Source organism: Bos javanicus, chromosome 2, assembly GCF_032452875.1.
Source record: "Bos javanicus breed banteng chromosome 2, ARS-OSU_banteng_1.0, whole genome shotgun sequence".
NCBI classification, from domain to species: domain Eukaryota; kingdom Metazoa; phylum Chordata; class Mammalia; order Artiodactyla; family Bovidae; genus Bos; species Bos javanicus.
The window spans coordinates 100111849-100126563 of record NC_083869.1 but is presented as its reverse complement, the minus strand read 5'-3'; the positions used below and the strand labels follow the sequence as shown (position 1 = coordinate 100126563).

The window sequence follows — 14715 nt, the reverse complement described above, 5'->3', positions numbered from 1 at the left end:
TTAAATTTTAAGTGGAGCAGCACATAGCAGTGTATGTAGTCAGTGGACCTGCCTTTCATCAGCCTGTTATATAGAATGCCTATGTCTTCTGTAGTTACAACTCTATTAATGAAGGCCTGTGATGCCAAATTCCCTTTTCATTTGGCTCAAGAACCATTTTTGAAAGTGATTTAGTTAATTTCAGGAGATTTCCTGTTTTGTCACTTTGGAAGTCAATAACAGTGGCTAAAGGTAAAGAATCGGAAACCACTATACGGTCCCTTATTTTTTTTTTAAAGGATACTTATTTTTAGATTGATAATATTTAATTTATAGTTTTATGTAATATAAATTATAAAATAAGCATCCTATTTGATGATACATTTTAATACTTTTAGAATTAATTATATGGACAACAAATTTTTCTGAAGTATAAACCCACTTCTATTATCATTTTGCGTGTGATGACATCTGGTACATATATTTTTAAATCATTGATTGTTTTTGTTGTTTAGCCACTAATTCATGTTTGAGTCTTTTGAGACCCCATGGACTGTGGCTCACCAGTCTCCTCTGTCTATGGGATTTCCCAGGCAAAAATACTGAAGTCAGTTGCTATATCCTTCTCCAGGGGATCTTCCCAGCTCAGGGATTGAACCCACATCTCTTGCACTGACAGGCAGATTCTTTACCACTGAGCTCCCAGGGATAGGTAATTTTTAATATTAAAATAGTGGTCCAAATTAAAGCAATGAGTCTAGAACTGTAATAATGGAATAATGTGTGATTACTAAGAGTGGTTCATTCTGGGAATATAAGATGGTTCAATATTTGGAACTCGTTAATAATTTTTAGATTAATGCAAATGTAATTAACATTAATAGCAAAAAATATAACAACATTCAACATTCAGATCTGAAATAAAAACCTTGTAAAGCCAGACACTGGAATATATAATGTAATAAAATATATATATGCAACCAAGGAAAGCATTTATGTAAAGATTAGAACAAAGATAAAAATGACTACTATGCCCATTAATTGAAAACAGATTATTCTAGGAGTTCTAGATAGTACCAGCCAAGAAAACAAAATAAAATAACATGATTGAAGACCAAGTAAGTCAAGAACCTCAATTAATAAAACTAGAAATTACAAGGTGTTAGCAATTAGCTAAGTTTTAAAGGAAAAAAAGTGTCAAAGTCATCAAGAGTTTAAAAAATATGTAGTAGTAATAATAATAATAAGCAACTCAAAAACATAACTAAAATTATTCAAAGAGACAAAGCATAAAATGCCTAAAAACAAATATATTAAGAATGTTTTATAATTTATGTAAAGGGGCATATTTAACTCTGTTAAACATAAAAGATAACTTGAGTGTGTGTGTGTGTTTATAAACATACAATAAAATTGACTTATTTCAGTGTACTTATTGCTCTGCATTTTAGCTTATATATAGATCTTTGTAATCATCACCATGGTCAGTATGCAGAAGAATTCTGCCATCTCCTAAATTCCCTTCATGATCTTTCCATCAAACCCTCACTCTCAGATCCCCATCCTCTAGCAGCCATTGATTTGTTCTCTGTCCTTGGTAGTTTTGTTGTTTTTGAGAAACTTCATAACAATAGAATTGTATAGTATGTAGCCTTTTGAGCCTACATTTATAATATACCAGAGTTTGTTAGCATTCACCCATCAAAGGATATTGGTTATTTCCAATTGTTGGCAAATTCAAATTTGAATAGAGTTCCTTTAAACATTCATGAATAATACATATTTTTATGGGAGTGAATTTTCATTTGTCTAGGAAACCACCTATAAATGGGATTGCTAGGTAATTTGGTAAATGTTTAACTATATAATTTTATATGTTATTGCCACAGTGTGACCTCCTCAAAGCAACCCATTACTTAGTGTAGAGTAAGTTTTGTTTTATTTTTACTAGTATTTTTTTTTAATTTTTATTTTATATTGGAGCATAGTTGATTAATTATGTTGTGTTGGTCTCAAGTGTGGAGCAAAGTGATTCAGTTATACATATTCATGTACTTAATTCCTTTTGAATTCTTTTCCCATTTAGGTTATTAAAGAATATTGAGCTATATTCCCTGTGCTATACAGTATGTTCTTGATGGTTATCTGTTTTAAATACAGCAGTATGTACATGTCAATCTCAATTCCCAGCCTATAGCTTCCTCCCACCATCACCCCTTGTTGTAGCCATCAGTTCAGTTCAGTTCAGTCCAGGCACTCAGTCGTGTCCGACTCTTTGCAACCCCATGGACAGCAGCATGCCAGGCCTTCCTGTCCATTACCAACTCCCAGAGTTTACTCAAAATCATGTCCATTGAGTTAGTGATGCTATCCGACCATCTTAACTCTGTCATCCCCTTATCATCCTGCCTTCAATCTTTCCCAGCATCAGGGTCTTTTCCAGTGAGTCACTTCTTCACATCAGGTGGCCAAAGTGTTGGAGATTCAGCTGCAGCATCAGTCTTTCCAATGAATGTTCAGGACTGATTTCCTTTAGATGGACTGGTTGTATCTCCTTGCTGTCCAAGGGACTCTCAAGAGTCTTCTCCAACACCACAGTTAAAAAGCATCAATTCTTTGACATTAAGCCTTCTTCACAGTCCAACTCACACATCCATGCATGACTACTGGAAAAACCATAGCCTTGACTAGATGGACCTTTGTTGGCAAAGTAATGTCTCTGCTTTTTAATATGCTGTCTAGGTTGGTCATAACTTTCATTCCAAGGAGTAAGCGTCTTTTAATTTCATGGCTACAATCACCATTTGTAGTGATTTTGGAGCCCCCAAAATAAAGTGTGACACTGGTTCCCCATCTATTTTCCATGAAGTGGTGGGACCAGATGCCATGATTTTAGTTTTCTGAATGTTGAGCATTAAGCCAACTTTTTCAGTCTCCTCTTTCACTTTCATCAAGAGGCTTTTTAGTTCTTCCTCACGTTCTGCCATAAGGGTCATGTTATCTGAGTACCTGAGGTTACTGATATTTCTCTCAGCAATCTTGATTCCAGCTTGTGCTTCATCAAGCCGAGCGTTTCTCATGATGTTCTCTGAATATAATTTAAATAAGCAGGTTGACAATATACAACCTTGACGTACTTCTTTCCCTATCTGGAACCAGTCTGTTGTTCCATGTTCAGTTCTAACTGTTGCTTCCTGACCTGCATATAGATTTCTCAAGAGGCAAGTCAGGTGGTCTAGTATTCCCATCTCTTTCAGAATTTTCCACAGTTTATTGTGATCCACACAGTCAAAGGCTTTGGAATAGTCAATAAAGCAGAAGTAGATGATTTTCTGGAACTCTCTTGCTTTTTCTATGATCCAGCAGATGTTGGCAATTTGATCTCTGGTTCCTTTGCCTTTTCTAAAACCAGCTTGAACATTTGGAAGTTCACAGTTCACATATTGTTGAAGCCTGTCTTAGAGAATTTTGAGCATTACTTTGCTAGTATGTGAGATGTGTACAATTGTGTGGTAGTTTGAGCATTCTTTGGCATTGTCTTTCTTTTGGATTGGAATGAAAACTGACCTTTTCCAGTCACATGGCCACTGCTGAGTTTTCCAAATTTGCTGGCATATTGAGTGCAGCACTTTCACAGCATCATCTTTCAGGATTTGAAATAGCTGAACTGGAATTCCATAACCTCCACTAGCGTTGTTCCTAGTGATGCTTCCTAAGGCCTACTTGACTTCACATTCCAGGATGTCTGGCTCTAGGTGAGTGATCACACCATCGTGATTATCTGGGTCATGAAGATCTCTTTTGTACAGTTCTATGTATTCTTGCCACCTCAATGTCTTCTGCGTCTGTTAGATCCATACCATTTCTATCTTTTATTGAGCTCATCTTTGTATGAAATGTTCCTTTGGTATCTCTAATTTTCTTGAAGAGATCTCTAGTCTTTCCCATTCTATTGTTTTCCTCTATGTCTTTGCACTGATCACTGAGGATGGCTGTCTTATCTGTCCTTGCTATTCTTTGGAACTCTGCATTCAAATGGGTATATCTTTCCTTTTCTCCTTTGTTGCTTCTCTTTTTTCCACATCTTTTTGTAAGGCCTCCTCAGACAGCCATTTGCTTTTTGCATTTCTTCTTCTTGGGGATGGTCCTGATCCCTGTCTCCTGTACAATGTCATGAACCTCCGTCCATAGTTCATCAGGCTCTCTATCAGATCTAGTCCCTCAAATCTATTTTTCACTTCCACTGTATAATCATAAGGGAATTGATTTAGGTCATACCTGAATGGCCTAGTGGTTTTCCTTACCTTCTTCAACTTAAGTCTGAATTTGGCAATAAAGAGTTCATGATCTGAGCCACAGTCAGCTCCTGGTCTTGTTTTTGCTGATTGTGCAGAGCTTCCCTGTGTTTGGCTGCTGGTGCTGCTGCTGCTGCTGCTAAGTCGCTTCAGTCGTGTCCGACTCTGTGCGACCCCATAGATAGCAGCCCACCAGGCTCCCCCGTTCCTGGGATTCTCCACGCAAGACCGCTGGAGTGGGTTGCCAGTTCCTTGTCCAATGCATGAAAGTCAAAAGTGAAAATGAAGTCTCTCAGTTGTGTCCAACTTTTCGTGACTCCATGGACTGCAGCCTACCAGGCTTCTCCATCCATGGGATTTTCCAGGCAAGAGTACTGCCTCTCCCCATATTTGGCTGCAAAGAATATAATCAATCTGATTTTGGTGTGGACCATCTGGAGATGCCCATGTGTAGAGACTTCTATTGTGTCGTTGTAGCCATAGTTTGTTCTTTTAAGTCTGTGAGTCTGTTCCTGTTTTGTAAATAAGTTTACTTACATCTTTTTTGTTTTAGATTCTGCAGACAGGCAATATCATGTTCTTGTCTTTCTCTGTCTGAGTTACTTCACTTAATATGGTAATTTCCAGGTCCATTCATGTTGCTGCCAATGGCATTCTTTCTTTCTTTTTTAATTGTAAAGTAATATTCCATTGTATATGGGCTTCCCAGGTAGCGCAGTGGTTAAAGTATCCACCTGTTAGTGCAGGAGATGCAGGAGTTGCGAGTTCAACCCCTGGGTTGGGAAGATCCTTTTGAGCAGGTAATGGCAACCCACTCCAGTATTGTATAAGTAGTTCACATCTTTTTTATCCATTCATCTGTCAGTGGACATTTCAGTTGCTTCCATGTGTTGACTCTTGTAAACAGTGCTGCAGGGGGCATTGGGGTTTATTCTCTCCATTGTATAATTTGGATCATGTTTTTCTCCAGATACATGCCCAGGAGTGGGATTGCAGGGCTATATGGTAGTTCTATTTTTAGTTTCTTAAAGAACCTCCATGCTGTTCTCCATAGTGGCTATACCAATTTACATTCCCACCAACAGTGTAGAACAGGTTTTACATATGTATTTTGGAAATAAATTCAATCACAAAATTTTTGAACTTGAAGGAAACATAAAGAAAAAAGAAAATTGGAACCAATAAGAAGGAAATAATTGTCCCATTTTAAACAGCTAAAAAATGTTGGAGGAATGATGTCTCAAACTTCATTGTCCTTGCCCAGTGATCATTTCTTTATATCAAACTGATTGCACATCACTGTGCAAACCTTTTTTAAAATTTGATTTAATATATTCCATAATGTATGCATATTATATACATACATTCAATTAAATAGCATTAGCTAACAATTACCTCTATCAGTAAGTCAAATATTGTGCAAAGCAAGTTAACATGTATTCACTCATTTAAATTTATGAGATGGTGGTTGTTACTGTGTTCATTTTACAGAGGAGGAAATAGAATGACAGCGGGGTTAAGTTACTTGCTCAAGGTTAATTGCAAGCCAGTGATTGCTAAAGTCTAGCCAGTGAGCTAGACTTTAATGCTGGACATCTGGCTTTAGGCTCTGTGTTATTCGCCTCTAAATTGTGTTTATTGTTGGGAGCTCTCAGCACAGACATGGAGACTCTAAGTGACTAAGTGACTTGCTTAAGACATTCAGCTCGTAAAAGTAGAAGGACCAGCATTTGATCCTGTGCTAATTATTTCTCCAAAGTCCATTTTATTATTCAATGAATATTGACTGATAGTCTGCTATGTGTCTTTAAGTGTTGAATAGAGAAAGGCCTCTAACAATGGAGCTTGCATTCTAATGTAGAAATATTTAATACGAAAGAAAACAAACAAGCATATAATTTCAGATAGCAGTAAAACAAAAATAAAGAAGGCAAAGAAGACAGAGCATGATGAATGGGAATCTGCTACTTTAGATAAGATAGAAAAGGCTTTTCTGAAAGAGTGACATTTGAATAAAGATCCTCATATACATTCTACAAGTTATAGTATGAAGTTTGGATCTTATAATAAATATGATTAAAAACCAAGAATTGTTTTCAGTGAGAGTGACATGAATGATGTTTTTTAAAAAGATCATTCTGGCGTCTGGACAAAGAATTAACCAATGCAAGGGCAAGTAAGGAATTAAGTCAGTTAGGAGGCTACTGTCAAAAGTCTAGGGCAGATATATCCTTGGATATAAATAACTATAACTATATCCTATATAACTACAGGATAACTATATAATAACTATATCCTCGGATATAAAATAGCTTGAATATAAATAACATCCAAGTGTCTTGGATTAAATAACTTTAGTAGAAGTGGCTTTCTCAGTGGCTCAACAGTAAAGAATTTGCCTGCCAAGGCTGGAGACATAAGACACCAGGGTTTGATCCCTGGATTGGGAAGATTCCCTGCAGAAGGGCATTGAAACTCACTCCAGTATTCTTGCCAAGAGAATACCATGAACAGAGGAGTCTGGCGGTTCGTGACACAGTCCTAAGGTTCAGTTGTGTGACACAACTGAAGTGACTTAGCATGCACACAAAGAAGTAGTAACAAATTTGGCCCTGTTTCAATATATATTTTGAACACAGAACTGCAGGAATTGTTTGTGTAACTATAATAGCACTCAATAGTCTCTGCAAAAGTGTGCTACTTCTGATATTTTCTTTATTTTATATTTTTAATGAAAATTTTAATACCCAAGAAGGTACATCAATCTAAAGCATGTTTATTACGGTAAACTTTCTGAAAGAGAAAGTACTCAGTGTTAAATCAGATGTTTTTAAAAAAGAGAACTTTTATCAAGTTACCAAATATTTCTTTATGCAGACAGTCCCTGAATATTACACACACATTATATATGTGGCTTGTGTATACTGCTTACTGCTTTCCTTACTGTGTGCATGAACAACTTCATGAACCCTTACAATAAACCTTGGACATTTTAATCAATGTATATTTTTCATGATACTAGGTCATGCTAAATGAACAGTAGATGTTAAATAAATATTCATTTCTCAATATCTCACATAGGCATTTGATTTGAAAGTCAGGCCAAAATATTGATTCAATTATTTTTTTCCCCTCTTTTTATCTTGAGTAAGCAAATGGAGTGCTGGTTTCCACAGTCATAATAAGCCTGGAGGAAATCATTGATTTTTTAGTATTAGTATGGATATTGTTAATGTTTCTTCTTTGTGCTTCTAATATATTTGCCTCATGAATTAATGAATAATTTTGTTAACCAACCTTTGAAAATTGCTACAAACTCCTAATTATAGTCTTATTTATTTAGTTTTTTTTTTACTGAATGAGGATCATGTAGTTCAGTCACTGTTGATTACAAATCTTAAGAAGTCTGAAAAGCCCATGTTTGCAACTATAGCTACATTTGTAATTGAATCAATACTAAATAGAATAATTGGTGATTTTTAAGGCTTCACATATAGCTTTATTCCTGGAGTTACAGTTGAAATGAAAACTCCAGGGAGCACATGTAAATTCAGGATTTTTGAAGCTTGATTATTGTGAACTTATAGTTTAAGGACTTTATAATAGTGTTGGCAAAGGGGGCTGAATTTCGTTAAACTTGTTTTGGCTGGTGAAAAAGATTTTTCAATTCTCTTTGATAAACAGCTTTGTGAAATCAATGAAACTTGATGGTTTAAGCATTTCTTGTATACATTGCCTGATTGTAAAATCGATTGACAAATGGAAGTTGTGAGGCATTCAGTGGAGCCTTCATGAAAAGAAATACAAATGATTTTTTATGCATCTATCCAAACTAGTTCTTTAAAAATCAAGTCTGTCTGTCAAGATGAAAGTCAGGAGGAATGTTTTACTGGATTTAGATGGCTTGACTAGAACATAAATATAAAGGAAAGCCTCACTGAGACAAAAATATTTTTTAACTGAAACTTTGTTAACCAGAAACTCCCCAAATCAGAATGTTTGAGAATATTCTGATTATTTAGAATATCTGTTTATTGAATTATATTTTGTGTTAATAAAAGATAATTTTAAATGTACTTATTCTAATTTTCTGTTTTCACATTGTACTGCAAAATACAGCTGATCACTTTTGAACAATGAGAACTTTACTGACTTGCAGTTTATTTTCTGAATACAAGTTATACTTATTTTTATGGCAATTAAATTAATTATTAAATAATTTTTTGCAAAGCATCATGCTGTATAGCTCAGCAGATAGACAATAATGATTAATATATTTCATCTGTCTTCAAAAAGCTTACAGCATTGTGTCTTATATAAAGAGATTTTTGCAATAATAATTAATAATTGCATATTCTATATTCTTTTTGTATATGCAGAATGAGAAAGATGCAAAAATACATAGGCACTACAATTATACTAATAAACTTTCTGCCAAAATTTGTTTAAGCTTTTACAGGAAAGGTCAGAATGCACTTAATATTTTAGAAACCTTTTCATTTAGATGTTTACCTACTGATTTTTGTATACATTTTATTTTCAACCAAAGGGAACTTGTATAACATAAGCTACATGTAAATTACAATGTGACATTATATACATTTTAGAAATGGTGAGGAAGTTTATTGCTATGCTAAGTCACTTCAGTCGTGTCCAACTCTGTGTGACCCCTAGACAGCAGCCCACCAGGCTTCCCCGTCCCTGGGATTCTCCAGGCAAGAACACTGGAGTGGGGTGCCATAGGCTTCTCCGGAGTAAGTTTATTAATTAATGCTTAATTACCCTCATCAATAGTTGCATTGAAAATAAGCTTGTCCTCTTTGGAATTGAAAGTAATTGAAATCTACATTTGATAAGCCCACATAATAGTACTTTTTTTCAACTGAAATTTTACAAGTTATAAAACTTCTGGGAGCAGTAAAAATAAAGATCGTGGATTAAGAGTGTTTTTTAGTCTCTACAGTACATTAGGGCTTCCCTGATGGCTCAGCAATAAGGAATCCGAATGCCAATGCAGGAGACATAGGAGACGTGGGTTTGACTCCTGGGTTGGGAAAGAGCCCTTGGAGGAGGAAATGGCAACCCACTCTACTACTCTTGCGTGGAAAATCCTGGGGGCAGAGGAGCTTGGCGGACTACAGTCCACAGGGTCACAAAGAGTCAGACACGACTGAAGCAAATTAGCCCACTTATTCTGTTTGTAGTATATATTTATAAATGTTTCAGTCTAAGATTTTAATATTTGTATTTTAAAAGATAGCATTTTTAAGGGCTTAAAAGCCAAAGTTTTAATTCTGTAGAAAATTTACTAAGAACAGATTACTTTGCAATACAAAAATATCATTTTAAAATAAATTTTTTACTTTTATCATCTTCTGATTTATATATATATATATATATATATAAAGTAGAGTGAATTATAAGTCTGAAAGAAAATCTGATTTGAGTGAAATTAAATAAATATATTGGATTTATATATTTGTGCTTTATATACTCACAGCATATATGGTTATTTATCTCCTTGTTGTATGTATCTGTGAAACCCATGCCTTCTTAGCCTCTGTGGTTAGTATATACAATTTATGAGTGTGAATGCATTATGCCACTTATATGTGGACTCTAAAAAAGCCAAACTTAATAGAAACAGAGAGAAGAATGGTGGCTACCAGGGACTTGGGAATGAGGAAATGGGGAGATTTGGGTAAAAAGTGCAAACTTCCAGTTTTAAGATGAATAAATTGTGTAGATCTACTGTGTACCATGGTGATTATAGTTAATAATACTGCATTACATTCTTGAAAGTTGTTGGAAGAGAAAGTCTGAAATATTCTCATGACTCATACACACACACAACTATGGTAATTAAATGACATGATGGTGATGTTAGCTAATGCTATGGTGGTAATCATTTTGCAATATGTAAGTGTATCAAAACCACACATGTACACACCTTCAGTTCAGTTCAGTGAAGTTACTCAATCGTGTCTGACTCTTTGTGACCCCATGAATCACAGCATCCCAGGTGTCCCTGTCCAGCACCAACTCCCAGAGTTCACCCAAACTCATGTCCATTGAGTCGGTGACGCCATCCAGCCATCTCATCTTCTGTCGTCCCCTTCTCCTCCTGCCACCCAATCCCTCCCAGCATCAGAGTCTTTTCCAATGAGTCAACTCTTCACATGAGGTGGCCAAAGTACTGGAATTTCAGCCTTAGCATCGGTCTTTCCAATGAACACCCAGGACTGGTCTCCTTTAGGATAGACTGGTTGGATCTCCTTGAAGTCCAAGGGACTCTCAGAAGTCTTCTCCAACACCACAGTTCAAAAGCATCAATTCTTCAGCGCTCAGCTTTCTTCATAGTCCAACTCTCACATCCATACATGACTACTGGAAAAACCATAGCCTTGAATAGACGGACCTTTGTTGGCAAAGTTAACATCTCTGCTTTTGAATATGCTATCTAGGTTGGTCATAACTTTCCTTCCAAGGAATAAGCGTCTTTTAATTTCATGGCTGCAATTAACATCTGCAGTGATTTTGGAGCCCCCCAAAACAAAGTCTGACACTGTTTCCACTGTTTGCCCATCTATTTCCCATGAAGTGATGGGACCAAATGCCATGATCTTAGTTTTCTGAATGTTGAGCTTTAAGCCAACTTTTTCACTCTCCTCTTTCACTTTCATCAAGAGGCTTTTTAGTTCCTCTTTACTTTCTGCCATAAGGGTTGTGTCATCTGCATATCTGAGGTTATTGATATTTCTCCCGGCAATCTTGATTCCAGCTTGTGCTTCTTCCAGCCCAGCATTTCTCATGATGTACTCCTCATATAAGTTAAATAAGCAGGGTGAGACTATACAGCCTTGACATACTCCTTTTCCTATTGGGAACCAGTCTGTTGTTCCATGTCCAGTTCTAACTGTTGCTTCCTAACAGGCATATAGGTTTCCAAGACAAACCATTCAATATCACAGTAATCCAAGCCTATGCCACAACCAGTAATGCTGAAGAAGCTGAAGTTGAATGGTTCTATGAAGACCTACAATAACTTTTAGAACTAACACCCAAAAAAGATGTCCTTTTCATTATAGGAGACTGGAATGCAAAAGTATGAAGTCAAGAAACTACCTGGGGTAACAGGCAAATTTGGCCTTGGAATACAGAATGAAGCAGGGCAAAGGCTAATAGAGTTTTGCCAAGAGAATGCACTGGTCAAACTCTTCCAACAACACAATGAAGACTCTACACATGGACATCACCAGATGGTCAACATCAAAATCAGATTGATTATATTCTTTGCAGCCAAAGATGGAGAAGCTCTATATAGTCAGCAAAAACAAGACCAGGAGCTGACTGTGGCTCAGATCATGAACTCCTTATTGCCAAATTCAGACTTAAATTGAAAAAGTAGGGAAAACCACTAGACCATTCAGGTATGACCTAAATCAAATCCCTTATGATTATACAGTGGAAGTGAGAAATGGATTTAAGGGACTAGATCTGATAAATAGAGTGCCTGATGAACTATGGACTGAGGTTCATGACATTGTATAGGAGACAGGGATCAAGACCATCCCCATGGAAAAGAAATGCAAAAAAGCAAAATGGCTGTCTGGGGAGGCCTTACAAATAGCTTTGAAAAGAAGAGAAGCAAAAAGCAAAGGAGAAAAGGAAAGATATAAGCATCTGAAAGCAGAGTTCCAAAGAATAGCAAGGAGAGATAAGAAAGCCTTCCTCAGCGATTAGTGCAAAGAAATAGAGGAAAACAACAGAATGGGAAGACTAGAGATCTCTTCAAGAAAATGAGAGAAACCAAGGGAACATTTCATGCAAAAAGGGCTCAATTAAGGACAGAAATGGTATGGACCTAATAGAAGCAGAAGATATTAAGAAGAGATGGCAAGAATACACAGAAGAACTGTACAAAAAAGATCTTCATGACCAAGATAATCACAATGGTGTGATCACTGACCTAGAGCCAGACATCCTGGAATGTGAAGTCAAGTGGGCCTTAGAAAGCATCACTATGAACAAAGCTAGTGGAGGTGATGGAATTCCAGTTAAGCTCTTTCAAATCCTGAAAGATGATGCTGTGAAAGTTCTGCACTCAATATGCCAGCAAATTTGTAAAACTCAGCAGTGGCCACAGGACTGGAAAAGGTCCGTTTTCATTCCAATCCCAAAGAAAGGCAATGCCAAAGAATGCTCAAACTACCGCACAATTGCACTCATCTCACACGCTAGTAAAGTACTGCTCAAAATTCTCCAAGCCAGGCTTCAGCAATATGTGAACCGTAAACTTCCAGATGTTCAAGCTGGTTTTAGAAAAGGCAAAGGAACCAGAGATCAAATTGCCAACATCCTCTGGATCATGGAAAAAGCAAGAGAGTTCCAAAAAAAATCGACTTTATTGACTATGCGAGAGTCTTTGACTATGTGGATCACAATAAACTGTACACATCTTAAACCTAGACAATGTTATGTCATTTATGATTCAGTAAAACTGTATAAAATGAAAGTGAACATATTTATCAGTGGATGATTATGGATCTTAAAAGGATTCAAAATATTTTAATTCAGGAAATTGGAGTAGATTGTTGTAGAGCAGAGTTGAGGGAAATGTTATCATGGTTCCTGTCGTACAAAGCTTATATAACTTCCCATGTTTCTTCTTGTCTTGACAGTGTGTGCAGGCACAGAGAATAAGCTGAGCTCTCTCTCTGACCTGGAGCAGCAGTACCGAGCCTTGCGCAAATACTATGAGAACTGTGAGGTAGTCATGGGCAACCTGGAAATAACCAGCATCGAGCACAACCGGGACCTCTCCTTTCTGCGGGTAAAGCTGACTCTTTCTTTCTGTTCTTTTTGTGAATAGACAGTGGTGTCATGATGCATAAAGACAGACTCGCTTCTTGTGTTTGATGGCTGTGCTTTCCTGCTCTGCCCGACAGAGACCATGACTATAGGCATGTAGGAGATAAGAGATTACAAGGCACACTCCGGGAAAGAAAAAGAGTGACATGCCATCATGATTGACACCCTGAGTTTAGGGCAAATACTGTTGTCCTAAGACTGATGAAAGATTCTGTCAGAGTGTAGGCCATGACTTGCAGCAGGTGTGTCCTTTTCTGAATGTCAGCCAAGAAGGAAACTTTAGGCTGTGGACTAGGAGAGTCAGAGGACCAGTCAGATAAGAATTTGTAACTTTAGCTAGGAATTTCCTTTTCTGCCCCTTTCTGTCACTTTGGAATTTTTAAATTATTTTATATTACCATAGTGAGAGTAATACTGTTAATTTTAGAAGAAAAGTGCCATGTTTTTGTCACTTAAAGTGGGCTAGTAGGAAATCCCACATAGATATATAAGTTGACATAGGCATGCATGTAATTGAAGACACACATATATGACATCACCCCATGACAAGTCCTTTTCCATACTTGTTTTGACTCTCATTTATCCTTACCTGTTATTCCTGTTATTAGTACTTAATGCCTGCAGTTTCTTAAGTTTTGCTTCAACTGGAAAAGTATAGGAAAATCTGAACTTCAAAGGGACTTTGACAAAGTGAGATGAGGATGTTGCATTTTGTACAACTGATAATTTATTCCTTATATAAGAATTAATAGGATATATTTTAAATAATAGCATTCCTAGAATATACTCAGTCTTATTTTCAATAATATTTACACACTTCTCAGGAGCACTGTCTTATTTAAATAAAAATATGAATAATGCTTTGAATACTGATTCAGTAAACTATTTAGTAGATGGTGAATTATTTAGAGAACTGTGATAATTTTAATAATTCTATACTTAGACCAGAGGTAAAAAATAATGATTTTGAAATACTTTGAATGCAATAAACATGTCTAGAAATGCTGACAACCTCAGAAAATGTACCACTTCAAAACTAAGTAACACTATGAGACTTATGGTATCTGCTTTTAAAATGACTGTCATACTAGTATTGATATAGGGAATTAAGGTGTTTCTATATTCTGTTGTTTGGTTGCTAGAACTCTAATTCTACAAGTTGTGTAGTTTGTATTAACTATGATGTTTAATTATGACATCTTTGTTTATCATGAGTAGATAGTAAAATGTATCTAAATTCTTGAGTGAAAAGACCTTAAAATAATAGCTTTTTTTTTTTCTGTTTTGCAATATTGTTTCAATAAATGAACAGGTACACCTATCCTAGAAAAACTTCTTTGAAGGAGTGCATATGAGTATTAGTTACTAAAATTTGCTTGCAGTGTTCTAATATGTCTTGATTATTTTCAGCTAAGCTGTATTCTTCAAAATCAAAATTAAAACTTGGTAGCATATACTATAGATTTGTAGATTTAGTTAGAAATGCCAAGAAACTCAATGATATTATAGAAAAGGAAAATAAGGGATGAATTCAAAAACAGGGAAACTAGGTAAAAAGATCTTTTAGAAC

The 14715-nt window shown here is 36.1% G+C and overlaps 1 protein-coding gene across 6 annotated transcripts in view; it reads left to right on the top strand.

Moving 5' to 3' along the window:
* ERBB4 (erb-b2 receptor tyrosine kinase 4) overlaps positions 1 to 14715 on the top strand; it is a 1283620-nt gene that overhangs the window by 481015 nt on the left and 787890 nt on the right. For all 6 annotated transcript variants that reach the window (XM_061383869.1, XM_061383859.1, XM_061383854.1 and 3 more), the window contains exon 2: positions 12956 to 13107. In XM_061383869.1, coding sequence (XP_061239853.1) covers positions 12956 to 13107 — 152 coding nt within the window. The remainder of the gene's footprint in view (positions 1 to 12955; positions 13108 to 14715) is intronic.